Below are 27,880 nucleotides of genomic sequence, written 5' to 3'. Positions count from 1 at the left end.
CGGAGGCCTGGGCGCGGAGGTGTTCCCGGGGGCGGGAGGCGGCAATCTGTGTCTATAGGCTCCCCTAGGACACACCGCCTGAACCTGGCCTTGGCCAGTTACGCTCCGAGTGGTGCCGACGCGCTGCGCGGTTGCTCAGTCCTCTCACGGCGTCCAGCCGTACGCACCTGCTGCCTGCACCTGCTGCCCAGCCCGCCACAGCCCGGCCTCAGCATGACGGACCGGGCGGCCTTCGACACGGATATCGTCACCCTGACCCGCTTCGTCATGGAAGAGGGCAGGAAGGCCCGCGGCACAGGCGAGATGACCCAGCTGCTCAACTCGCTCTGTACTGCGGTCAAAGCCATCTCCACCGCCGTGCGCAAAGCGGGCATTGCGCACCTGTGAGTCAGGCCTCTGGCCATCGGGCAGCAGCGTCCTGTCTGTTCCGCTGGGGATGTGTGGTCCCCTTCCTCCTAATGCCAGCCTGCCTGTCTGTCTGACAGATGGGAGTCTGTCTCTCTCTTTCCCTTTTCCTGGTAGCCTCTTTCTCCCAAAGCCTGTCCAACTGCACTTATGCCCTGGCTCCCCTCCCTTGAGCTTGGGGGTGCCCCAAGGGGGGGTTGGACCTGGCTCACAGTCCACAGCCGTCTCCATTCTGCAGCCCTCTCCTCTGGGCTGAGCAACCTGCTTTGCACCCACTCTCCGCCTCTCCCTGGTGAAACTGGCTAGCCAGGCCGAGCACCTGGCCTGCCCACCATACGCAACCGGGCCTCCTACAGGAGAGTGCTGGCGCAGGTGCCTCCTTTCCCTTTGTCTTCTTTGACCTCCTTCACTTCCTCTGGAATTGGGGTCCCAAGCTCAGGTTTCTGATTTAGTAGTACCTCCTTGACCCTAAACAAGTCCCGTTAGGAAGAAAGGAAACCCAAGGTAGGCTGGGAGGAAGCCTGCATGCCCAGAGCTCCCAAGAGTAGCAATGATTGCGAGCAAAGGGCTGCTATAGGTCTGGGGTGTCTGAGAGTCTGCATTTCTAAGAAGCTCTGCGGTAGGTGGTGCAGATGCTGAGAATCTGCACATCATGTTGTGTGTGTAGCAGAGGAATCATGAGACATGGGATTCAAAGGGTGCCTTTTTATGAGGCTTTTGTAAGTAACACAGATACCCTTCGGTTTACTCTGGTGTGCACAGGTACTTTATATTTAGATTGGTCCTCTGCCCACACTGCTTCCTAATGTTTCCTACACTTAGGAATACTGTAAAAATGTGTATGATGCTCATAGCTGATCTGAAAAAATATAATGTGGACGACCTGGATTCCTTTTCTAGTGAGCTGTCTGGCTTTGGTCCCATACAGTGGGTTGGCGGAGCTAATTCTTAAAAAAAGGGGGGGGATGTCGATCACGTTTATTCAGATGATAAGCAGAGACGGGCCTTGCTGGGATTGGAACAAGTATGTTAGGAAGGTGGTGGTTCCATTACTATTTCACCTACAGCCACTTTTAATAATATGTTTCAAAGGAGCCTTTGTTTTAGGAAATACTCAGTTAACATCTTCGTTCAGATTTAATTTACAAGTATAGGTGCCCTCACCACCTTTCTTGCCTTTGAGGACCAGGGAGCTTTGTGAAAAAGGGTGCTTGGCATTTCTTGTATTATTTAAAAAACATGTCAGTACCTTTCAAAATCCTCAAAAGACTCAGAAACCCAAGATGTGCTCTGATGTGTATCTTTCTCACCTTTAAAATAGCCTCAGCCTTAGAGGGACCTGGACAAAAGGGTGCTAGATAAGAGTGTATATTAAAAAAATTTTTTTTTAACATTCATTTATCATTGAGAGACAGACACAGAGTATGAGCAGGGACACAGAATCGGAAGCAGGCTCCAGGCTCTGAGCTGTCAGCACAGAGCCCGAGGCGGGGCTCGAACTCACAAACTGCGAGATCATGACCTGAGACAAAGTCGGACGCTTAACTGACTGAACCACCCAGGCGCCCCTAGAGTGTGTATTTTAGACCAGATAGTTGTAAATACCAGATTAAAAAAATATTGCTGTTGTGGGGCGCCTGGGTGGCTCAGTCCATTGAGCGTTCAACTCTTGATCTCAGTTCTGGTCTTGATCTCAGGGTTGTGAGTTCATGCCCCACACTGGGCTCTGCGTCAGGCGTGAAACATACTTGAAAAAAATATGTTGCTGTTATTACTATAAGCTACCTAATAAGTTGTACTCCTTGACAAAACTTCATATCACTCAAAAGAACACAAGGGAAAAAGTGAAACCCATCTCATATCCATTTCTTGGGGTATCAACTATTAATAATTTACTGGTTATCTTCCCAGATACTTCTTTATACTCATACAATTTTATATATGGATATGTATTTACATATGTATATAGCCTATATGTAATATAGCAAACAAAATGGCATCACACTTAATATATTCTTCTGTAGTTTGCTCCCGTCATTTAACATATATAATGAAAAGCCTTCAATGTCAGGACATATAAATCCACCTCCTTCTTTGTAACTGTTGTGTAGTGTTTCATGAGCTATTTAGTGTATCATGGGCTATTTAACCCTTCCTCTATGGTAGGGCATTACACAGGTCTTTGTTTCAAGCAGTGTTGTACCTATAGAATAGGGGTTGATGCCTGGTTGTGTGGGTAGTTGACAGGGGAGGACCAGGAACTTGGACACTTCTGAACCCCTGTGGGAAAATAAGAACTTGGTTATCTCAGTATGACATGGTCAGTTGGGCAGGCAGCGGTAAGACAAGATCTCAAGCCAGGCCTCCAAATTACATTCATTATAGGCTTTGATGAAAAGGCTGTGCCTGCAAATAACTTGTTACTGCTGAAGACTTGCCCTTAGGAGGGCATGTACCCAGAGGAACAACATGATTGCAAATTTGCAGGAACCTCACAGAAGCCAGTTTATAGAGCTCAGTCATGTCTCACCAGGGACACATCAGTTTAAAAGTAGAGCCTGGAGTGCGATATCTCTCTTGCTCTCTCTCTCTCTTTGTCTGTCTCTCTCTTTCAACTGATAGTTGCTGTGGTAGCCAGCTTCATTGTAGTTGATAAGACATTCATAGAATCACAGAGTTTTGAAAGACTCAGAAGTCACCTAGTCTAGCCCCTCTTTGTACAGATGAGGGCCCCTGAGGGCCGGGGGGGGGGGGTGCGGGGGGAGGGCTGAGGGTGAGATGCATAGACCTGTTGCCCAGGCTGGGAGTCTTTATACCACGCGGCTCCGACTTTATTTTTCCGAAGTCAGTTAAAGCTCATCTGACTCTAAACCTTACCCATTAATTTTATTTTTGATGCAAATTAAGAATTGTACCTCAAGAAGCCATTGTGCTTCTAGAAAACCTGTTCTTGAAGGCTTATCTCTGTGCTTCTGCCTCCCCTCCATCCATTCTCTGGAGCGAAGGTAATGACATTCATACAAGGGGCAACCCACCTTCTGTTCTCCCAAGGAGAGGAGTCAGCAGCCTGTAAGTGGATCTGATGAATTTATGGTTCAAACTGAAGTGATTGCTCTTGTCTTTGTTTTCACTCCTTTGGGAGAAAGTGGTTCTCCAGTGGTTTAGGCTTTTGCTTAAGGCATATGAAGTTGATTTCCCTTTGTACGTGTTTCCAAATCATTGCCTGGAGAATTCGCTGGTTCTGTTTAATTCAACAGAACGTTATTGAACACCCACAACGTGCAGAATTCTAGGAGAGATTGAGGGATGAGAACAACAGAGAGTTTATGCTGTAAGACAAGTATAGAATTAGTTACAAAACACAATAGAGTTCCTGAAAGATGCTTTCATAGAGATGCCAAAAATACAATGTGGATGGATGTGTTATGCCCGAAGTTCTGAAACCTCCCACAAAAGACCACCAGAGTCGTAAGTCAAAGCCAAGCGGCAAGGGTCATTTATTGCAGGTTCGAACCTGGACTTCTGCGCCCCCGTTGCCGGTGACGCCAAGAGGCCCTGAGAGAGGTTTTTACACCCCTTTTATAGACAGGTACAAACAAGTCATGGGGAAACCAGGAATTTTTCACAGTTACAGAGCTGCGATTGGTTGGTGTTTAAAGTTGGACACTTAACAGTATTCGATTGGTTCCTGCCTTTAGGTTAGACCACAACCGGGGGTACGGGTATCACAATGATTGATCAGGAATACACGGATGTGCCAGGCAACAATGATTGATCAGGAGTACACAGATGTGCCAAGTAACAATGGTTGATCAGGAATATATGGATGTGCCAGGCAACAATGATTGATCAGGAATACATGGGCGCGCCAAGCAATTGTACAGAAGCGGAACAAGCTGGTTAAGCTTGGTTAGGTTTCAGTTTCCCTTAACTTAAGCTTTTAAGTTTCAATTTTCTCAGGCCTTTCAGATGCAAAGGATTGTGGGGCACTGAGATGGGCATTGGCAGTGAGCAGGGAAAGATGATCCCAAGTCCTGATGGCTAGAGAGCATTTTGAGGTGAGCAGTTGTGTGAGGGAAGGTAAGGGGTGGTGGGAAGATATTTCTGGAGAATATGCTCATTTAGTTTGACTAAAGCAAGGAGCACATATGGTGGGGCATTTGTGGATGTTAAATTTGAGTGTGTTGGGAGCATCCAATGGCAGGGGTGAATATATTTTGCGGGTGTATGCAAAGGGGAGAGAGTGAGTACAAGTTGTTGAGTGGGTCAGTGGCATGATTAGCAATTAATCTGGGGAAGATATGGCTGGAAGTCTAGACTTGGAAGGCAGCTGAAATATTGGGAAAAGCCATTGAGGGTGGGGAGTGAGGAAAGCACTGAGCTGAGCTGGAGCATTGGAGGGGAGTGGAGAGAGACCCCAGGGAAGTCTTGAGTGTGGATTGGGTGAGAAAGGGCAGTGAGGTTCTCAAAGAGAAGGTTCTAGCAATTGAGAGTAGGGCCATGCCATTCAAAAACAAAGCAAAACAAAACCCCAAAACAGAATTCCAAAGCAGAAGCTGGTTTTAGAGGCTGGGGATGGATGAGAACGTGATTCCAACATTTTGGAAATGTTAAACTTGTTATGTTGGAGCGCTATCCAGTTGGAGGTGTTGTTCAGCCTGCTGTTGGATGGGCTGTGTAGGATTAGGGCAAGAAATCCTGCCTCACGGTTTGGCCACTGGATTTTGGCACCTTTGCCCTGAGGCAGAGAGGAAGAGGGGAAGAAAATCAGGACTGGATTTAACAGAACATGCAGGACTTCAGAGCATGTTTTGGGGAGCAGTGGAGTTGGGCTTGGAGTCCTGCTGTGCTATTCAATTTCTGTGAGGATTTGGGCAATTGATGGAATATCTCTGAGCCTCAGTTTTCCCACTTAATAAGATGGAGACCACTGTTTTTCTTCAACCTTAGAACGTTGTGTAAGGATGAATTGTGTTCATTAAACAGGTACCAATATCGTCATTACTTTGTTAGGCTGAAGATTATTATTATTTTTGTTATAAGCTGGTATGTCTTTCTATTTTGCCTTTCAATCCATAGTAGTTACCCATGTGCACTCATACATTCCCAGGCATGTATTTCAGGATGGAACGTTATAAGAGCAACGTTGCACCATCAGGTCGATTACAGGAAATCTCCTATACTGCTCATGTGGTATCCAGAAACGTTGCTTTAAAATTTTTTTTTTAATGTTTATTTTTGAGAGAGAGGAAGAGCACAAGCAGGAGAGGAACAGAGAGAGAGGGACACAGACTTCAAAGCAGGCTCCAGGCTCTGAGCTGTCAGCACAGAGCCCAATGTGGGGCTTGAACCCGCAAACTGTGAGAGCATGACCTGAGCCAAAGTTGTACACTTAACCGAGTGAGCCACCCAGGTGCCCCAATAGCACTTAAAAAAAATTTTTTTTTCAATGTTTTTATTTTTGAGAGAAAGAGATACAGAGCACGAGTGGGGGAGGGGCAGAGAGAGGGAGACACAGAACCCAAAGCAGGCTCCAGGCTCTGAGCTGGCAGCACAGAGCCTGATATGGGCCTCGAACCCACAAACCCTGAGATCATGACCTGAGCCAAAGTTGGACGCTCAACCAACTGAGCTACCCAGGTGCCCCATAAAAGTTGCTTTTACATATGGGGTTCTCTTGGTTGTTTGATGGAAAAAAATAATAAGGAACTTCAGTTTTAATTTTGGAATTACAGATCAGTTAACATGTTTATTTTCAAATTTGCAGAGTTTATGATATTGAATTTTTCAAACTTTATCAGATTTATTTTATATTTCTTAAATTATCTTCTCCTTATTACCAGAGAGTGAACTGTAACTTCCTTTCCATACGAGAAGCACAGCCAGTCACAGAGAATCCTATTTGTCTGCTTTTGACTGGCAGGAACACAAGCGAAGGTTGGGGTTTGTGACTTTTGAACGCTGTTCTGGTTGGCATCTCTTCTTCAACGAATTTCTTTTTCTTTTTCTTTTTTTTGCTCTAAGCATTTGTGTCAAAGTTTTGTTTTGTTTTTGTTTTTTTTTGTAATGTTTATTTTTGAAGCGGTGGGGGGGAGAGGGGCGGAGAGAGAAAGAGGGAGACACAGAATCCCAAGCAGCCTCCAGGCTCCAAGCTGTCAGCACAGAGCTTGATGTGGGGCTTGAACTCACAGACCCCGAGATCATGACCTGAGCCGAAGTCAGTTAACCGACTGAGCCCCTCAGGCGCCCTTTCAACAAACTTCCGATGTGACCCTTGGATATCCCTGTGTGGGTGAACAGTTGGTCATTTACCTCAGAATCAATCAATAACAGGTCTTATTACGTTCCACTGCAGTGATAAGGAGTAAATAGTAATCTGTCTTCCTTTCTCTTCAGGTGGGTGTTCTGAAAATGAGCTCTTTCATTTGGTTCTTTTGCTTGCTGTCTGCTGTCCTGTTGACGTCAGGAAGAAATGCTCTGGAGAGTTCTTCCCTGAGAGGGGTGTTGGCTCCAATCCTGGTCTCTCGGGCTGTGCTACAGAAATGTTGCTAAAGGCGGCTTTCCCCTGATCATCATAAATCACAAACTTTATGGCTGCGAAATGGCACATCCATTCTAGAAGTCATGTGCAAATTTGAAACACAATGCTAATATTTAATCCAAATGTCTAAGGCTTTTAAAATACTGGCCAAATTTAGCCTATCCTTTTAAGGAGTTCCCTATTATATGAATTAAAGCAATGTAGCTTTTTCAAATTTTCAGGGAGGTTTACAGTGCTAGTGAAAGCAGATACTTTTCAAGTTGATTTTTGTTCCCCAACCTCCAAAAAGAGAATTCTTGTGTGTCTAGGCCTTTAAAAAGGAACAATTCACAAGGACTCAAACCCTGACAGGATGCTTCCCACCCTTGAATTACTTAGACTGCAAGGCCAACAATTTGAATAAAAATGGAGTGCATCTGAAGGTATTTCAAATGCAATACTATCCCCATTAAGACTCTTCAAATGCAAACTTTTGAGCACTTTCTTTTGTTGCCAGTTACCTGTGACACAGTTCTGCACTGGCTGACTTCTCAAAAGCTGCAGGCAAAACTGGTTTAGAGGTCATGGTTGCCCCTCCCCCATCATCAACTAACATTTACTCAGTGGATGCCTGTGGGGCTTGCTTGAGAACATCATGGCTGCCGTTTGGCTACTGTGAACCAGGTGCATTGGTGGATTAACCCTCGTCCTTACAAAATGTAGAAGCAGAAACAATCCATCAGGGAATTGAGGCACCTTGATAAATACTCGGAAGGAGAGACAGAATTTGGACTCCGGTGTCTCTGGTGCAGTGTTCTTACCAGGACCCACCTTGGTTCTTAGCGTGGGTGTATTATTTCCAAGGAAAATTAGGGATGGGAATGGAATGATACCAATTCTTGCTTACTCACCTATATATGCCAGGCTCTATTCTAAGCCTGTATCAATTCATTGGCCCTCGCTTCCCCCATATATTACCAAGTAGATGTACTTAATTTTCATTTTTACAGATGAACCAAAGGTTAGAGATGCTAAGTGACTTTCCTTGGCTTGCTTAGCCTGTGACAGAGCCAGGACTTGGACTCCAGTAATCTAGAGTCCTAACCTGTGTGATGAGGTTTTGGGGTGACGGTGGGGTTCGGAGCTGACGGTTAAGGAAGAATTCTTGAAGAAGTCTTTGGTGCAAAAAAGGTGATTTTATTAAAGCATGAGGACAGGACCTGTGGGCAGAAAGCTGCACTAAGGCTGTGAAGAGTGGCTTTTTATATACTTTGGGGCTGGGGGAGGTTATGTCAAAAGGGAAGTTTCCAAAGAGATTTTCATATGCTAAAGACTCACAGATTACTGGAGGCCTAGCTATTGTCAGGCCAAGGTTGTTTTTCCCTCTAGCAAAGTGTTAACATTGAGACCAGTAGGGAGTTCCTGGAGAAACTTTTACTCTGCCTGCCTCAAGTATCTGTCAATGGGCTGTAGGTTATACGGAGATTCAATTTTATCTGCCATTTTCTTCCTTCCTTTGTTCCCCCACATCACTATGGAGGAGAGGGTGGTGTTGGGGTTCCAGGAAAGGGAGTGTATAGGTTTCTGGAGATTTAGGCTATTGATAAAATTGCCTTTTTCTTGTAATTGACTAAGAGATTTGTAAACTGATGGAGACTCTGACCAGTCCAGCCATCTGTTTTCTGTCCTTTCCTTTGTTGTTGGGCAGCCAGGATTGCCTGAGGAATGTCACACATATCCCACCTGGGGAGGGCAGGGATAATGCTACTTGGTGCTTGCCCCTCAGCTTGACTTATGCTCCCTCATCATGTGGAGTTAAAGCCCATGATGTGTTCCCTTTCCCTCTGTGATAACTTGCATTTAGGAAAAGCTTCGTTGGCAGATCAAATGACTAGCTCGGTCACAACTGATGACCCCATCTCTGCATGATCAGTGCCCAGCTGAGTCCTCTGGGTGGGGTGGAGGGTGGAGCTCAGCCTAGAGGTTTACAGCTTGCTTAGGGCAACCCATTTTTTCACCTTTTGGCTTGATTCTCTTTCTCCACTGATCGTAAGGCATAGTTGGACTCTGGAAGGCTTTTTTTGACAGAGTTGTATTATGGTTTCCCCACAACCTTGCAGCCTCATTTGCTGCCTGATTCTGGCCCCAGGGAACTGCAGATTGGGAACTGATGTAAGAAAGAGCCTGGTGGTGTGTTAAAGGGTAGTTGGTTCCGTGCCCTCCTGTTCACAACAGCTGGCACGAAAGTTGCTTCTACACCAGGCTAGGCTTCTGGCCTCTGCTCGGCTCTTCTGGAATCCGTCTAGAATTCTGGTTTGGGGAACACAGTTGATTCACTTTCCAAGTCCTAGTTAAAGTGTCCGGGCAGAGGCATGGGCCGCCTCACTAGAAGCCAAGGCCCACATCTGCTGTCCATCTCAAAGGCGGGTGACACTGCTCTCTCCTTGTGGCCATCAGAATACACAGTGAAGGCTCTTTGTCATCTATCCTTTTGGGGCCTTTGAGGAATGATGACTGATCAGAAGGCAGACATTTCTTGTTTCAAGAGGGTTTCTGAAAACTTGGGAGAAAATAAGCTCCATGTGTTGTTCAGCTAATTAGTTCCTTGAGGGTATTTCTGAGGACGTTTCTCCTCTGTCAGAGTTGCAGGAGCCCTGCATGCTTCTGGCTTTTCATTGGGCTGTGGAAATGTGTTCCCTCAGGGACATCTTGCAGCTCTTCTGAGGGCCCCTCCTGTGGTGTGTTGGGAGAAGCCCGACTGAGCATTTGTCCTGCCTGGCTTATCATCCCTGAGCGGAATAATGCAGGGGACAAACACGAGTCAGGGTAACTTTGTGTGCTAAGACAAAACGCAAAGAACACCCAGTGATAGGATATGAACTTGGTTGTAATTACTATCAATGCGGCAGTCTGGGAACTCATTCTCCTGAATCCTGATTCTACCTCAGAATCACTTTCCTATGCCTTTATAAAAGACTTTCTTAAACACCAGGCGTCACCAGGGGAAACCCTGCCACAAGAAGACCTAAGAAAGTTGTAAAGTACCTGAATTTTGAGTTTGAGGGGCCTAGAACATTATATCTCCATATATTTTGTTTTCATGTTTCACAAGCAACTGGAGGATAGTTGGGAAAGGGTCCTTCTCGTTAGAACAGAGGAGGGACCCTCAATGGCGTAAAGAGGAGAAAGGGAAAGGTAACCACCCAACCTTGCAGGGAGTTGGAGCCAGAGAGGTGGCCAGTTACCTGCACTGGTTTGGCAGGGAACATGGCCATTTCAGTGCCAGGTGTAGCACATGTCCCCAGAGTGTTATATGGCGCACCTGACACCCATTACAGAAAGGTGGTGCCACCCGCTGTGACCCAGAGCAGGAGCTTAACACTCGGGAACCAGTAAGGAACCAGGCTGGTGGTCTTGACCATTCCAGAGCACTTACTGTTTCTTGTTTGTCTCACTCACTTGAATATAAGCTCTATGAGGGCAGTGGTCTCATCTGTCTTGCTCCACACTGTACCCCCAGCACTCAGAACATCTCCTGGGGGCATGATAAATATTGTGAAATGAATGGACACTCACACGAGCCTCTAGGAAGCCTTGGAGTCTGACTCTTCTTCCCCCATACTGCTGGGTGAGGTACCTGAGCAGGTGGGACATAGGCCGAAGTGTGAAATAGGCCTTTCCCATGCCTACCTCAGGTGCCTCGTCCCTCTGCCCCAGGCTTCCAGGCCTCTGTGGAGCTGTCCCCATAGGCCTGCCCCTCTGGAGACCGTGCCAGTGGCTTTCCCCGGCATTGTAAGGCGTGGAATGACCTTGAAAGTCCATTGCTCCTATACTCATTCCTTCAGGCTCAGGTTTCTGCTCTCCTGGGTGTATGCCATTCATTCATGCAGCAAGTGTTTATTGAGGGCCTACTATGTGCTGGAAGCCGGGACACAATGGAGGAAAACATACCCCTGTCGTCCTCCTCACAGGAGTGAAGGATAAACCATCCATGCTAACATGATGGGGGATGAAGCCTGGGGGCTCTCTGACACCCCCGCTTCACCTCCCTCAGCAGGTGCAGATCCCTAATGAGGGCTCCCTTGAGAGAGCAACCAAGATAATTAACATTTTTTCTTACTACTACATGCCAAAGGCTGTGCTAAGCCCTTTGCGTGCCTCATCTCATGGAATCCTCTAGCACCGCACAAGGTATCACTGCCCTCAGTGGGCTTATGCACCAAAGGAGGCATAGAGAGGAAAGCGACTTGCAGAGGTGAGGTGTGAGCTGGGTCTCTGTTAGAGAGCTCAGGTTCCTTTCCACAGCCTGTTTGCCTGCCTGAATTCATAGTGACTTTAGAAGGAGCAGCAGTGAGGGCCAGTGGGGCTAGGGAGGGAGGTATATTTGGGTTGGTGGCCCTGCCAAGCCCCTCTCGTTCCACCCAGAATCTGGCTGCCTTCTTTCTCCAGCAGCATCGGCTTCACCGTTGAGGTGAGAGAAAGATTATGTGGGGAGAGGACCCAACGCCCGGACCACGGGCTACAGCTGTGGGTCTGACAGATCCCTCGGTCTTTGACTTATGAACGAGGAGTGACACGGTGGGAAGGGTGGCAGTGGGCAGAGGGCTGGTGGGATGAGACACCATCCCCAGGTGGGCAGGTGAATGACATTGAGGCAGCACTAGAGGTGGGCTTGCTGGGAAGCCGGAGTTACCTTCTGGAGATGGTCAGGCCAGGTCAGGCCAGGCCAGGCGTTTTGGGTGGCACGGTTCCCAGTGTTGGCTCAGGGTTGTCCGTCCAGCCAGAGAAATGTGAGTTCTGTTTAGAGAAAACAAATTTGCAGGAGTTGAAGCAGGGGCTCCTGGGACCACCGGTTCCCAGGCAAGTGCTCCTGGCAGCCTCAGCGAGGGCCGCCACTGTGCCCCTTGTCACCCACTCTCAGCTGTTTGGCGGTGTCTTCAACGCTCCTACTTGCCCTCCCCACATGCAATCTCTTCTCTTGGACTGTGCATTTTCTCCAAAACGTTTCCCTCTTCTCAGTGTTCCTGCTCAACACTGGGCTAGAACAACCTGCCTCTTACTTCATTCTACCAAACTAGGTTGCATTTTGCACAAGCCACTCCGCTTCTGGAATTCTGCAATTACGGACTTACAGGTACCTTGAAAATAAAGTAGAAACTCCAGATTTTCCACTTCCTGCAGCTTCTCACCTCTGCTCTGCTTCTCTGGTTCAGACAAGCCTGTTGCTGTCTGGGTGTGAGCTTCCTTCTCTATAAAATGAGGTGATGCGACCAGTCAATATTTTCTTTCAGGAACTTTACAGCTCTAAAATCATAGCATCCCTTGTCTTTGCTCATATGTAAGGCTCCCCGCCCCTCCCCCCCCCCCCAGAAGTTTCCCTTGCCTGCTGTACCTCTCAGCAGATTCATTCTGCATTAAACCTGTGCTTCCGGGAGGTAAAGATTGGTTTTGGGGGGAAGTGAGAAAGATCAGTCTTTTTAATATATAAAGCACAGATATACACTATATTTGTAGTATTCAAATTAAAATTTCATGGAGGAGTATGATTAGGAAAAAAAGCTAAAAAGCCTTCCTAGGGGCCATTAAAAAACGGTTGAGAAACATGGATGTAACCACAAACGTGTGCTGGGAAACTTGATAGGTACTGGACAGATGAATAATCCAGGGAGATGACCGTTCTTCTTGTTTTTTTTTTTTTTTTTTCTCCCAAACCATGTGTCTTCCTTCCTGTCTTCTAAATCCTACTAATACCCATTTCCAATGGGTTTATAGGTGCATTAGCATATTCTGGTGGCCATGGCTTATATTTTTGTGGCTTTTCTTTCCTCTAGCTATGGAATTGCTGGCTCTACCAACGTGACAGGTGACCAAGTGAAGAAGCTGGATGTCCTCTCCAATGACCTGGTTATTAACATGTTAAAGTCATCCTTTGCCACCTGTGTTCTTGTGTCAGAAGAAGATAAGCATGCCATTATAGTAGAGCCCGAAAAAAGGGTGGGTCTGCATTTCTACTATTGAGGGGTTCAATGTAACCATTTTCTTCCTAGCTTTATAAATGGCTCCACTTGTTCAGCCAAGCTGGATTCCTAGGAATCCTATCTTCTTCTCAAACCATCAGTCATCATTCACAGACTGCACCTCACTTCCGTATCTGAAATTTACTGTCTACCTCATAGTTCATGCCAATACCAACCCACCACTGAACTCATACATTGGAGAGACTCTTATGTACTCCTACTCATCCCCAACCCTAAATTTTTGTTGTCATGTTCAAGGCTCTTCAAAGTCTGGCTTCTGTTAACTACCTCTTTCACTTCATCTCCACCCACCAAATAGCCAACCTTCACACTCACCTTTCTTGCCAATTTAAACTGCTCAGGTCGCCTGGGTGGCTCAGTCAGTTAAGTGTCCGACTTTTGATTTCAGCTTAGGTCATGATCTCACGGTTTGTGGGATCAAGCCCCGTGTGGGGCTCCATGCTGACAGCATGGGGCCTGCTTGGGATTCTCTCTCTCTCTCTCTCTCTCTCTCTCTCTCTCTCTGCCTCTCTCTCTCTTTCTGCCCTTCTCCCACTTGTGCACTCTGTCTCAAAATAAATACACTTAAAAAAATTGCTTTCAATTCCTATCACTGATTTATGCATTATAATCTATTTGGATCCCATTGATTTGATTGCTTCTTGAAGGCATTGATGGGTTATATTCTTTTATGTATCCCAGCATCTTGCCTGGCAGCTTGTAGGGGCTCAACAATAAATTGTTGTTGAAGAAGTGAATGAAAGAGTATAGCCAGTCTTTGAAGAACAGCAATCATGATTTAAAAAAAACCTTTTGAGATGTGATGTGCACTTATATGGGCTTTCTGCCTTACCCTGTTTGAGATGAACTGGGGACAGGAAGGAGTAGCATTAGAAAAAAGCAATTGGAGGATTAATTTAAAGAGGTTGCCTGCTACCCAGTTTTGACCTTTATAAGAGGGGTGGGAAGCCATATCGGATTAACTTGTTTTACATCATTCCTAAAATACCACATCATGTCAGATTCAAAGTTCATGTTTTTCTCTGCTGGGCTTCTCAAGGTACTTGGCAGTTTTAGGCATGTGGATTGAATTTTGTGTTTAATATCCTCTATCAGTTACCTCAAACTTCCCTGACTGTAACATGCCTTGATAATAGGCATGTTTCTGTTTTCCAGATGACAGCTTCCTCTGCATCAGCCAGGGTGATTTGTTAAGAGCAATAGGTCAGGGAATCAGAGAAACCTCTTAATTTGATGCAGAACATTTAAAAACCACATCTTAAAGTGGTGGATTTGGAGATGGAAAATCCCCAGTGGTGTACTGGTAAACTCTCTCCCTCTCTCTCTCTCTCTCTTTTTAAAAAAAACTTTTTTTTTTAACCTTTATTTATTATTGAGAGACAGAGTGTGAACAGGGGAGGGGCAGAGAGAGAGGGAGACACAGAATCAGAATCAGAAGCAGGCTCCAGGCTCTGAGCTGTCAGCATAGAGCCTGACGTGGGGCTTGAGCTCATAAACCATAAACCGCAAGATCATGACCCGAGCCGAAGTTGGACGCTTAACTGACGGAGCCACCCAGGCGCCCCTCTCTCTCTCTTAAAAAAAAAAAAAATCTCTGATGTGTAGCACATGCCAATTTCAACTGTGTCAATACTCCCATAGTTTATTTCAAGCTACCAACATGACATCACTGAAAGCACAGTTGGGAAGAGATGTGCACCATTAGCTCTTGGGCACCCATAGGGACCAGCTCCAGCACACCGCTGAAAATCCAGTTCAAAGGGTGACATTTTGATAGTCCAACTACCACAGAGAGTTATGCCCTTTGGGAATCACAGTAGGGATATTGCTGAGAGCTCTGTGTGCTATAACCTCAAGTATCATTATTTATCTGCACGAGAAGATTTTTTACAGATCTTAATTCTGTCTTTGCTTCACCTAAGGAATTGTTACGTTTTTTTCCCCTTATGAATAAAGAATAATAAGTGACTAACCTTGTTTCTTTTTTTCCTCTGGCTGCCAGGAAACTCAAACCAAAATCATGATCCATCTGTATCAACGGTGTAGGAATTTTTGACTTATTTATCTGTATTTCATCATTTTCATCTAGACCTGTTATTCTCTGTTTTCTTTGCCTAATGATCTTTTGGGATGCATACTTTGTTGTTGTTGTTTTCATTCTGTATGCCACCTTATCCCTTACATGACAGAGGATAAATGACTCACATTTCTTGAACTTTCCCCTAGAGTCCCTTGTTTTATCCCCTTAGTGTATTCTTGTTGTTTTGCTATAATTTTAAAAGTAAAGTTGTATTTCCTTTTTCTCTGCTCAGGGTAAATATGTGGTCTGTTTTGATCCCCTCGATGGATCTTCCAATATTGACTGCCTTGTGTCCATTGGAACAATTTTTGGCATCTATAAAAAGGTAACATGTAATATGTCAAGCCCCTTGTTTGAGATAAAAAGAAAAGTTAAGGTTGAGCACCCAGTACTATTTCTCTATGGGTGGAGCTGTCAGAATGTATATCATGGAAACTGGGAGGCTTGAAATGGGTTTGTATCTCAAGTTCCCACTTTTCCAGCATTAACGTCTTGATGATGATCCATTAAGTCGTTTAAAAGAAAATATAGGAAAACATGGGTGGGTGGGAAGAGAATGCTATTTCTCTCTTTTAGCTATATCTTGCTTTCTTTTATGAAGGAAAATGAGAATAAAAATAAGGATCAATATAGATTTGTCACAGTGATCATACTATGTGAACTGAGAATTATATATACAACAATAAAGTAATAGTTATGTCAAAATTGTCCTTTAAAGACCCTGAATCAGGAGTCTGCAAACCATGACTCCCTGGGGCCAAATCCAGCTCATTGCCTGATTTGTATGGCCTGTGAGAAGAAAATGCCCCTTTGCATTTTTATTTTATTTAAAAAAATTTTTAAGTTTATTTATTTATTTTGAGAGAGACAGAGATAGCACAAGTGGGGGAGGGGCAGCGAGAGAGGGAAAGAGAATCACAAGCAGGCTCTGCACTGCCAGCACAGAGCCCAATGTGGGGCTCGAACCCACAAAGCTGTGAGATCATGACCTGAGCTGAAACCAAGAACCAGACCCTTAACAGACTGAGCCACCCAGGCACCCTAGCCCCTTTTGCATTTTTAAATGGCTGAAAAAAAAAAATCTAAACACTCATTTTGTGACCCATGACATTCATATAAAATTTAGTTTTCACTGTCCATAAATAAAGTTTTAATGGCGTACAGTCAACTCGTTTGCTCACATATTGCCCTTGGCTGATTTTGAGCTGCACCAGCAAGGTAAAGTAGTTGTGATGGCGATTGTGATGGTGAAGCCTAGAATGTTTACCCTCTGTCCCTCTGTGGAGGGTTTGCTGCACACTGGTGCAGCATGGGGCCCCAGACTCCTGGCCTGGGTCTCTCGCTTATGTGAACTGGGTGGGTAACTCTACCTCCAGAGCCTCTCTTTCCTTCTTTTTCGGTGTGTGTGTGTGTGTGTGTGTGTGTGTGTGTGTGTGTAATAACTCAAGTACACAGACTGGTAAAAAATAGAATGGGTCCCCATTGCCCATCATAAACATGAAATCTAAAGTATGTCATCTTGACTTCTGCCCCTCTTGTTTATTTTAGAAATAAAACCTCAGTAAAGCCTGAGCCCATTCCTTCATCTCAGTGGATGAGGCAGCTTCATTCAGCTGACCTCTGAGTTTCCTCCCAGCTTTCCTGTTCGGGAGACAGAGGGAGGCCACAGCTTGACAGGCGGGACCACAGTTTGCACCTTATTTCTCAGAGTGATTTGTCTGGTGTTGCCCATAATCTCCTTTTGAACACATGGAAAGTAGGACCACCGTGGGATGGTTTTCTTTCATCATTGGTGTGGATTTTGGTTTTCTGTCTTGGCTGAGAGGCAGATCCACATCAAAATCAGTTTGGGTAATAGAGGATTCTAATGCTCATAACAAAAAGGCAAAGGCAACAACTCAGTTATTTTCCAAGTCATACCATGAAACATACATTCCTATTATAGACATGGAGGGAGGTAATTTTTACTTATCAAGTATCGAATCCACAGTAGAGCAAGAGAGGTTTCTAGCAAAATTCTTCCTATGATGGTAGACTCCTTCCTGGTTAATGACTTCACCAAAACTAAAGGAGTGTTGATGTTTGCCAGCCACAGTCTCTATCTCAAAACCCTAAATAAAGACTCTTTTAAGGAAAGAAAAAAATCCCTAGAAAACTGAGAGCCAGAAAACTAGCTATCAACCAAAAAAAAAAAAAAAAAAAAAAAAAAAAAATATATATATATATATATATATATATATATATATATATATATATATCAAAGCAGCTTGCAACAGCAGCTTGATGAATGCTAAAACTCAACAACAGGTCTCCATGCTCTTAATAAACCTGAAGTGGCTCTCTTAAAAGCCAAAAAAAAAAAAAAAGAAAAAAAAGAAAAGATGAGTGTGACACCTGCCTTTATGTTATTTCAATTTTCAAACATCTTATTGATTCTTTGAAACCATTTGAGAGCTTGGGGTGGGGGGTAAACATCCATGTGTCTGATGCTTCAAGTGACACATTTACTGATGTAAATGTGAGCTGTCAGCCCAGAGCCTGATGCGGGGCTCAAACTCACCAACTGTAAGATCATGACCTGAGCCGAAGTCAGACATTTAACCAACTGAGCCACCTAGGTGCCCCTCATTTGGCCTTTTAAAGCTTCAGAAAATAAGGTTGTTTTTGTTTTACATGTTTGGAAATGGCTTTCCTGCCCTGCCCTGTCCTCCTTTCCTTTAAAAAAAAAATGTTTTTAAGCTAAACGTGTTTCATATGAGATGATTTTGGAAATATCCAGTACCCACAACTAAATGTAGTTTCACAAGTGCTCGGGCAGTTTCAGAATCCAATTCAAGTCCTTTAACTGAGCACAGGGAGACTTATTAATTAATAGCCATATGGAATGCAGCTTCCTAACACTGACACTTACCAGTTCTATAGGACCTTGGGCAAAGTAACTAACTCTCTGTACCTCTTGTTTCCTTATCTGTAAAGGGGAGGTACTGAAACTTAAAAATAATGCCCCCAAAATAGTATCTGGCACAAAAAAAGTGTTTGATAAATGTTAGCTATTAATATTACTTGGTTTGTATGTGAACATTCAATGGAAAGTATCAGAACTCAAACTAAAGAACGGAATGAAAAAAGGGAGGGAGTGAGGGAGGGAAGGAAGGAAAGTAGAAGAAAATTATTGGTTCTCATAAGTAGAAAGCCCAGTGGATAGATTTGCTTCAGGTGCAGCTGCATTCAAGGACTCAGACCATGCAACCAGGAGACGCTTCCTCTCCATCTCTACTGCGCTCCTCCTCTCTGGTGGCAAAACAGCACCTAGCAAATCCAGGCTCACACCCATCCCTCTCAATTAAGTCGAGCAGAAGATGGAAGCCTCTTTTCCAACAATTGCAATAAGAATGTCATCTCATTGGGTCTGATTGGCTTGGCTTTGATCACCTGGCCATCCCTCAACTAATCACTATGGCTTGAGGCGATGATTTTGTTGGTCAGGCCAGGGTCATGTGCCCCCCCCCCCCCCCCCCCAAGAGCTGAGGGCCCGGGAGTATGTTAAGGAGATTAACAGTGAGTGCAGTTATCATCAGAAGGATTGTGGTTGCTGACCAGGCAAAACCTACCCATGTTCACTAGTGATTATAAACCCCTTGAGAGGGCAGGGGCTTTGTTTTATCTATTTTTTGTAGGCTAGGTTGTCTAGTGTAATAGTAGATGAACAATATTGGCTGAGTTATGGGGGACTCTCAAATGCCTGTGAGCCCTTCCGAGGAGGATTTGGCTGCCCCTCTGAGGGAAGACCAGATAAGTGACAAGATAGCATAGCTCCACTCTTGCCTGATATTCTCTTCCACTGCCTTAAGTCTCCAGACTCCATGATGTCTTCCTCATGAGGTGGTGTGGAGTAAAACAAACCCATACCTGCAGCAGGTGGGGGCCTGGGATAGGTAGTGAAAGGTAGGGTCTAGAGACTTTCTCTAATTTTGCCTAGGGCTCATCGGTGGGTCCGTGAGCATCTGCATGGGAATGTGATGGATCCCTTGGAACAAAGGCCTTCACTGCTGGGGTTTGAAGGAGGGAACCCATGCATTAGAAAGATCAGGCTAGGAAAGAATTCCTCCTAATCCATGATTCCATGCCATTATTTTCTCTGAGTGTGTGGATCATAGACAACGTGACCATTTCTTATTCTATGGAAGTCAGAGGGTAAGTTTTTCAGGTGGCGACATTTCAGGAAAAGCTGTTTACTCTTGCACTGTTGGCACAGGCAGGCACAGATGGTTCTGGGTGAGATGGGTCTTTGAGGGACTTTTCTTACTGGAGAACTGATTATTTCAAGACTTTAGTGGCTCCCAGTCAACTCATTCGTTTACATATTGCTGTTACCTGATTTCTCACTGCATTGGCAGGGTTAAGTAGTTGTGATAGAGGATAATTGGAGGACTGAGTCCTCCCCTATGTCACTGGCTTTGAAGAAAGCTGGTTCTTTTTTTCAGGTTGGACACTGGCAAAATTTGGAGTTTGGGAAAACAACTCAAAATCTTGATAGCGTGTTTGGTCTGTGTTTAGATGCAATGCACTGCTCTATGAACACAAACCAAACTAAATCAAATAACATGACCCAATCCAGCCAAAAAACCAACAAACCGCCTTAGTGAAAACCATTTATTAGACACAGGAGTGGGAATGAGGGGAAAAAGGAGAAAAAATGGCTTTTGGACTCTTCCTTTTTTATAAACTACAGTGCAAGAGTCATGTATGGTGCACAGTAAAATGCAGATTCCCCCTTAGAAAGTCTGGCTTAGTAAGCTTAGGCTGCATCCCCAGAATACACATTTAAAAAAAAATTTTTTTTTAACATTTATTTATTTTTGAGACAGAGAGAGACAGAGCATGAACAGGGGAGGGGCAGAGAGAGAGGGAGACACAGAATCTGAAACAGGCTCCAGGCTCTGAGTAGTCAGCACAGAACCCAACGCGGGGCTCGAACCCACATACCACGAGATCATGACCTGAGCCGAAGTCGGACGCTTAACCGACTGAGCCACCCAGGCGCCCCCAGAATACACATTTTTAATAGGTGTACTGAGTGATTCTGATGCAGATGGCCTCTGGGCCACAGTGTCAAAAGTTACAGGGAAAAATTACCAGGGATGTTTTTGCTGGGATGACTTCCATCTCCGGCATTGTGATACAGGTGTGTGTACTTATTTTCAGCTACTGTAATCTCTGATTGGGGAAGGAATAAATGAAATTGGCAGAAATTGCTCATTTTTTATTCTGTTTGAATCCAAGTAGAGAGTATTCGAGCTGAAAGATTTGTTTGGGGCTGTTTTGAGGACTGAAGAAACCAATCAGGTGTTAATAAAGAAGATCCCCTTAAGGCGTCCCCTTCCTTAGTATCAAACTATGGTCACATGACCCGGTGGGCTATGTTTTTAATGAAAAATGAAAAGATTAGGGTGCATGTAATGTTCTAAGTGTGAGTATTGCTTTCTTAAATTTGTGTAGTCGCGTGTGCATGTGCACGTGTGTTGGTACTGGTTTGTGGTGTGAGTGTATTTTTTTACTGTGGGATGTGGTCAACAAAATGGAAAGCAACTGCCCTATCCTGGAATGACTCTGGAGAGATCTTCTAAATTCCCGTATTTCTGAGAATTGCTTGGATGTGTGAGGCAATAGGCCACACTGCCCACTAAGGCACGCGCAGCAACTGGCCAAAGCCCACAAAATTGATTTCCTCGCCAGACTAACAGTCCTGCAGCCCAGCCTTAATATGTTTAAATAAAGATGGAGTAGGCAGGTGAAAGACATTGATGCCTGTAATAAGATTAAATTAGTGGGAGCTGGCAAGGAGGCATGCTTTTTTTCGAAAGTGATAATGGAGAAATGAGGGAATATCAAATTAGTAAAATTGGAGGAGGCCCCTGCCTGGAAGAAGGATCCAGATGCAGGAAATCTGCAGTATGGGGGGAAGGCTGCTGTGGTAATGTAATCAGGATATTACTGATGTGTGGAGGAAGGCCCTTCTAGGAAGATGCCCTGTTGTATTAGGAGAGTACCTTGATAATGCATCTTGCTAATGATTGAACTGGAAAAAGGAAACATAAAACAAAACAAAAACATGTTGTGTTTTCTTTCTTATCCCAGAGTTCAGCTGATGAGCCTTCTGAGAAGGACGCTTTGCAGCCAGGCAGGAACCTGGTGGCTGCCGGCTACGCCCTGTATGGCAGTGCCACCATGTTGGTCCTGGCCATGGCGAATGGCGTCAACTGCTTCATGCTGGACCCGGTGAGAGACACTGTGTGAAGTTAGGTGCTTGGCTGGTGACTGCAAATGTCTGTTATTTGTGTGGGAGGGTGAAGGGGGGGGTATGTAGAGGTGGGAAATGAGGCCCACAGTGGGGCAGAGACGATGGAGTGGGGAAAGAGTGAGGGAGATGGAGGGGGCACTGTGTATATCGTGAGAAGCCTACTGAGGTGAGAAATAATATTTGTCCAGAGCATAAGCAGGGGACTTTGTTCCAAGATTAATTCTTTAGAACAGACATTACCAAATGGATTCAAATGTCCACCAAGTCCAGGCAGGCCACGTAAGTGAATGCAGTGTGCTGGGGAAAGAAGACTGGGGCAATGGTGGGGAATGGGGAAAGCTAGCTGGAGAGGTCTAGCAATTGTTACTATTTGGGAATAGGGGCCCAGTCTTGCCAAGGCTTCCAATGTTTCAAGAAACACTGGATTTAAAAAACGTACGTGCTAGCCAACTAAAACACATTTATGGACCAGATAGGGCCTGTAGATGGTCTGTTTGCCACTGAGTATCTCCGTTAACTAGCTTGTTTTGCAGAGGTGAATGGGTGTCCCAATGCAGTGGCTTACATTTCTTCAAAAATAGCTACCGAATTCATTTGATGTTGTGCTCATGCATGCACACCTTCTGTGAACCCTTGCAGTTTTGATAAGGCTTTGAAAAACTCAAGGAAGAGAACTTAAAGAAGGAAATGAAGATAATTCCTCCTTCCACCTTATAGAGAAAAGCTACCTTACAAATAGGAGTCCAAGGTGGCGTGAAAATATTAACAGTTTTAATTTGTTGGTAATTCCTTCCACATGCCTGTTGATTAGAATTATCTCTTTATTCAGTAGATGACGGTTTCAACAAAGCAGATGAATTGGGGAAAGAAATCTCTTTAAATATCTGGCCCACTTAAAACCTACTGTTGAATGTAGAATTCAGTAGGTTGGCACGTTCACTGTGCATTCGATACAGTGCCCCAAAGGGAAAAGAACTGGGCTTATAAATACCTTTTAGTTTTCGACGGGTCCTCCTATGACAGTAACGAAACTTCATCTATTTGGTGCTTTTTGTTGACGCACTGAACACAAGGTATAGATGCCTGGCTGGCACCTGGCGGGAGACAGTTTGTTCCTGGTGAGGCCCTGGACTCTGTGCATGGCAGATGGTATAAATGAGAACGTAGGCTGCCTTGGCCCCCTACAATCTTGCACAACTGGACTTTGCCTCCTTGGAAGAACCGGTGCTTAATAGATAAACGAGGCTAAGGGAACAATACCAGATTAAGCCTCCAAATGAGGTGACCTCAGGGGAAAATAGTGGCAGAACCAGAGCAAAGTTCACCCGGAGCCCAGCGGACAGTTTCTGGAATCACTGATGTTTGCAGATTTACTGTTTTGCCAGAGATGTACTGCTTCCCCCAGACATTCTTCTGGTGACTTCTCTGTTACCTTTGAGTTGGTGGACGTGTAGAAAAAATGAAATCTTTTCTTGTTTCCAGATCGTAGACCGGTGTTTCTGGGAGTAAGTTTCTGTGTATTTGATAGTCTTTTGCCATCCTGAGACCTAATGGCCCCTCGGTGTCTGGAAGAATGGTGCACGCCTGCTGTAATGGTCCCCTGCTGGGGACACCATCTCATTAACCCACTGCTCTCTGGTGCCTGCGGGGCGAACCTCGGACCCCCTTAGCGCTTTCTTTTCATTTTGGCTGATGGTTTCTGCTAAAAATACTGAGACAGCTCTCTCTGCGTTTCCAGCAGGCTTTAACTTTCAGAAGGCTTTTTAGTCTCTTGTCTGCACTTGCAAGAGACTTTGCTCCTTCATGTCTCGCATGCTCTGGCCAGGTACCAGGGCAGGGCATCTGGAAGCATGGCTTCATGAGCTCTCGGCACCTGTTGTGTGATGGATTTGTTTTCAAGACTTTTTTCTTTCTTTTTTAAAATGCTTTTAAAAAAATGTTTATTTATTTTGAGAGAAAGAGAGAGAGAGAGAGAGAGAGAGAGAGAGGGAGGGAGGGGGAAGGGCAGAGAGAGAGGGAGAAAGAATCCTAAATAGGCTCTATGCTCTCCATGCAGAGCCCAACTCGGGGCTCAATCCCATGAACATGAGATCCTGACCTGAGTTGAGATCAAGAGCCAGTCACTCACTGACTGAGTCACTCAGGCGCCCCTCAAGAATTCTTTTCTAACTATAGTTATTTATTTATTTAGTTTTCTGATTATAAAAGAATGTTTCTACATAACTGTGGTCAGAATTTTTGGGAAAAAAAAAGCATAAAAGGAAAAAAGAAGAATCACTCACAATGAAGCCTTCCAATGACCACTGTTAATTCCAGTCTCTTTTTCTCCTTTTCCTCATCCTTCCTGTTCTCCTTCCATTCTGCCTTCCCTTCCTCCGTCTATTCCTCTCTTTCTAGGTCAGACACACTCCCTGTCTGCAGGAACCACTCTCTGCTGGGGGGGAGGTAAATGGCTGGAGACAGGTGTATTGATACCTCCTTTCTTCCCTCTCACCTCCATGGAACAGCCCCCTCCCCACAGGACAGGTCTTCAAGCACCCTCTTCTCAGGACATGTAGGAGCCCCAAACAACCCTCAGTCCAGAGCAGTAGGAGTTAGGTGACACTTTCCTTCCAGATTGCCATCTCCTCTAAAGTACCTCAGCCCTAAAGGCATCAACTTAGCACTGGGACTTGGTGGCAGGACTGAGTTCTGAGAAACTCTTTGCAGACCCCATCTCCTCACTGACCTCCCCTCTGGTAACCATCAGTTTGTTCTTTGTAGTTAAGAGTTTGGTTCTTGGTTTGTCTTTCTCTCTCTCTTCTTTTTTCCTTTGCTCATTTGTTTTGTTTATTAAATTCCACATATGAGTGGACACACAATTCTTAATCTCCCTCAGGTTTTGCTGCTGTTTTACCTATTTCTGCCCTCCCTGTTTTTGTATGGTTTCTCTCTTGTTTTACTGAAACCATTTGAAAGCAAACCCCAAAATTTTGATCCCCTAACAACATCTGCAGCAGCCTCTTCTCTTCTTTCCTTTTCGCCCACTGACTCTTCCCTTGTCCTGTTCGCCATTACTGAAGTGGCAGGCTGGGGACATAGTGTCCCAGCTCCAGGAGAAGCATCCTGTGCCCCCCAGCCTCAGGACCCCCAGCCCAGCTCAGCCCAGCTCAGCCCAGCTCAGCCCAGCTCAGCCCAGCCCAGCCCAGCCCAGCCCTCACACAAGCCTGGAGGAGGCAGCTCATCACCTCTCCCTCTCCTTCCTGTTTCCAGGCCATTGGAGAGTTCATTTTGGTGGACAGGGACGTGAAAATCAAAAAGAAAGGAAATATCTTCAGCCTCAATGAGGGCTATGCCAAGGAATTCGACCGTGCTGTCACTGAGTACGTCCAGAGGAAGAAGTTCCCCCCGGTAAGTGAGGGCTCTGGGCAAGGGCCCGTGAGTTATGCACAGATCTGTTGGTTCATGATTTAGCCTGGAGGCTAAAGGTGGCAGGGATCACAGGGCCTTGGATTCCACTGTGCACTGACCCCATGATGAAATTCCCACCTAGTCCTGGGCACTGGAGCCCCTGCCCTCAGAAGTCAAAGTCCGAGGGTCCGTATCAGCCTTAGCTGCTTTCTCTTGGCAGAAGAAAATTAGGATAATAAAGTCGCCGGATGAATGAGTTCGTTCATGGCAGTGAAACATTTCACTTCTGTAGTCCCTGATCTCAGATGGCACAGAATGTGGTTCTCGTACCCAGGTGCCCACCTTGTGGTGTCCAGTGGATTTCTATCCACCATCTCAAGATTAAGAGTGTCCATCTTGGCATCTTTCTGAAGAGGTTACAAATTACCAAATACAAAGAGAAGGAATGGCTGTTTATAGAGCTGGTTCTATGCAGGAATATCCAGTTTTGTCATACTCCTACTTAAATGCCACTGAGGAGGAAGCCCAGATACTGTTTGGCATTCAGGGCCTCAGAGCTGGCCCCAGGCTCTCTTTCCAGCTTTACTATCTCTCTTCCCACCTTACCCTGGATTCCCCTCCCACCCCTGAAGCCTGCACACACGCACTGCACCAGGGTCCTCCCCAGACCCCTGGTGGACAGCATTTGCATTTGCCTTCTCTGTGTTGCCATACTTTGCTTGGGCGGTTCCCTTCCCCCCTTGCCCAGCTCCTTAGCTTGGCAAAATCCTTCTCAGCCTGCAATGTCCCGGTAAAACGTATGATTTTGTGATGGCCGTCCCAACCCCATAACCAGAATCAACCCATCCCCGGTTGGGGCTTCTGCAGGTAATTTGACCTATTGTGAGATGTGTAAGAATGGGGCTATTCGTTTCTGCTCCTTGGGAACAGGATATTCATCACATTGCCTATCATAGCCCCAAATAAGCGCCTCGTAGGTGTTCATTAAATGACTGTTGAATCAGATGAGCATAGAGGACACAGAACTCATTTTCTTTGCGGCAACCCTAATTATTGTTAATCTTAACCTTGCAGGACAACACAGCGCCCTATGGCGCCAGGTACGTGGGCTCCATGGTGGCTGATGTCCACCGCACCCTGGTCTATGGAGGGATCTTTCTGTACCCAGCTAACAAGAAGAGCCCCAATGGAAAGGTAAACAAATCTCCTGAAAGGTGATTGAGAGGCACTGGAGTTCCTTTGCAGCCCAGGGAATTTGACTTCGGAAGAAAGAAAGATGACAGTAGCTATTATATTGCCATTGTGCTCCGCAGTAGGATGCTAAGGATATGTGTGGCATCTTCTTTCCTAGATTAGAGGTTGTCCTCATTAAAGCCAGGTGATATCAGCTCAAAATGGTCTCTTGAGAGCCCTTCCATTGCTAAAGATAAGTAATAGTGTTATGGTGAGGACAGGTGCTTCCAGTGGGTGCGTGGTTTGGCCTGGGACAAATGAATGCCATTCATAATGTGAAATGAAACAGTTCAGCTTCATTGCCAAGGCAGAAAAATCGAATATGTATCCAAGTAGAGGTTTCCTTTGATTGTTTTCAAGAGGCATAAAATAGAAATAACTAATGAGCTGACATTGGCTGCTTGGAAAATGAAACCTTCCTAGGGAAAGAAAGACTCTCTGGGGAAACCTAGAGCTTTCAGGGAAGCTGTTACCACTGACTGCACTGGTCTAATGCCCACAGAGTCCCGAAGCCATGGGGTGAGCTGTGCTTCCTTAACACTGGCTGAGGGATGCCCCGCTTTTCTTCTACACAGTGACAGTGTGTTTCCCTCCCAAATATTGTCCCTTTGTTTTCCCCGATAGACAGACTGTCTTTTTTTTTTTTTTAATGCAAGAAAAGGAATGGGAACAATAATCCCCTTAGGATAGTTAGAAGTGTATATGTTCCAGATATGTTCAGATCTCTGTTTACAGCTGGTGGTGTCCAGTTTGCTGAAGGCATTCTTATTTGCTTAAAACAGCGCCCTTGCCACAGCCACGTCAGGCATCTCAGCCTGTGTGATTAGCCTGCTCCATAGCACTTTTCTTTAATGCCTCAAAAAATTGTTTCTGAACACAGATATTGAGGTGCCTCCTTTTTTCCCCTCAATTTTGCAAATCTGGCCATGACACCTGTATGGAAATAGAGTCAGGAAACACCTGCAAAAAGCTGTCTGCTCAATAGGCAGACTGCATGAAAATGAACACAATAAAAAAGTTAATATTTAAAAGTAAATGCCAAGATGTATAACATACTAAATCCCAACCCTGAAGCCTTTGGAGAATTGTAAAAGGAACGTGCACAGCGTTGCAAACAATATCATACTGTTTGGAGGAGCCAGTCTGCTTTCCAGATGTCTGCAGCCAGACACTACCATGGATGTTTAATGCTTTTAGAATAGGCAAAGCTCCATCCAAAACACACACCGAGTCACTCATTAGGTCCAGTCTCCGTGCTATAAAGAGAAGGGAGCCATCAGTTCTGCCAAAATGTCATTCAGTCCTGAGTCCAGGTGGTCTGTCTCCCATTTGCATCAGGCCATCTATTGCTGGCTCTGGCTCTGGCTTGATGAATGGCTTAATTTAACCAAATGGTTAAGTTAACCATTTGGTCTTAGAGGCAGCCTTGGGGGTGGGGGCTATTACAACCTCATAGAAGGAAAGGGAGAGTTACATGTTACCTTGGAAACTCCCACTAGCTCTGTATTAGTTTGGTATAGAACAAATCCCTTTTCTATGTAATATTCTGGTGTGAGGGCGCTGCTCTTGGCTCTTTTTTTCAGTTGAGACTGCTATACGAATGTAACCCAATGGCCTACGTCATGGAGAAGGCTGGAGGATTGGCTACCACTGGCAAGGAAGCTGTACTGGACATTGTTCCCACTGAGATCCACCAGAGGGCGCCAATCATCTTGGGGTCGCCTGAAGACGTGAAGGAGTTCCTGGAGATCTATAAGAAGCACGCTGCCAAATGAAGAAGTGGCCTTGCCCACACCAGAAAGAAGTGCCATTTACCTGGACCTTTTATCCCACACGGTGCTACCCCTTTCTGACTGCGCATCATACATTCCTAAACAGCAGAAATAAAAAGCATGCATAGTTTCACTGTCAAA

The 27,880-nt window shown here is 45.3% G+C and overlaps 1 protein-coding gene and 1 long non-coding RNA gene across 2 annotated transcripts; both read left to right on the top strand.

The window, feature by feature from the left end:
• The first annotated feature begins 19 nt into the window (after positions 1 to 19).
• FBP1 (fructose-bisphosphatase 1) lies at positions 20 to 27,880 on the top strand. The gene is made up of 7 exons (XM_060609907.2): positions 20 to 383; positions 12,757 to 12,919; positions 15,276 to 15,368; positions 21,182 to 21,322; positions 24,597 to 24,734; positions 25,809 to 25,928; positions 27,551 to 27,880. Exons 1-7 carry the CDS (start codon positions 214 to 216, stop codon positions 27,740 to 27,742), a joined length of 1,017 nt encoding a protein of 338 aa, XP_060465890.2. The 5' UTR covers positions 20 to 213; the 3' UTR covers positions 27,743 to 27,880.
• Positions 3,948 to 7,371, top strand: LOC132663535 (uncharacterized). Its single transcript, XR_009603103.3, has 2 exons — positions 3,948 to 6,374; positions 6,802 to 7,371. It is a non-coding gene; the product is annotated as an uncharacterized LOC132663535 (long non-coding RNA).

Source organism: Panthera onca, chromosome D4 (genome assembly GCF_046562875.1).
Source record: "Panthera onca isolate mPanOnc1 chromosome D4, mPanOnc1 haplotype 2, whole genome shotgun sequence".
NCBI classification, from domain to species: Eukaryota; Metazoa; Chordata; class Mammalia; order Carnivora; family Felidae; genus Panthera; species Panthera onca.
This window is presented reverse-complemented; position numbering and strand designations above follow the sequence as displayed.

Coding starts and splice junctions, on each gene's coding strand:
- FBP1 (XM_060609907.2), top strand. CDS start 214: ATGACGGACCGGGCGGCCTTCGACACGGATATCGTCACCCTGACCCGC. Junction 384..12,756: donor AAAGCGGGCATTGCGCACCT/GTGAGTCAGGCC, acceptor TCTTTCCTCTAG/CTATGGAATTGCTGGCTCTA. Junction 21,323..24,596: donor ACTGCTTCATGCTGGACCCG/GTGAGAGACACT, acceptor TCCTGTTTCCAG/GCCATTGGAGAGTTCATTTT.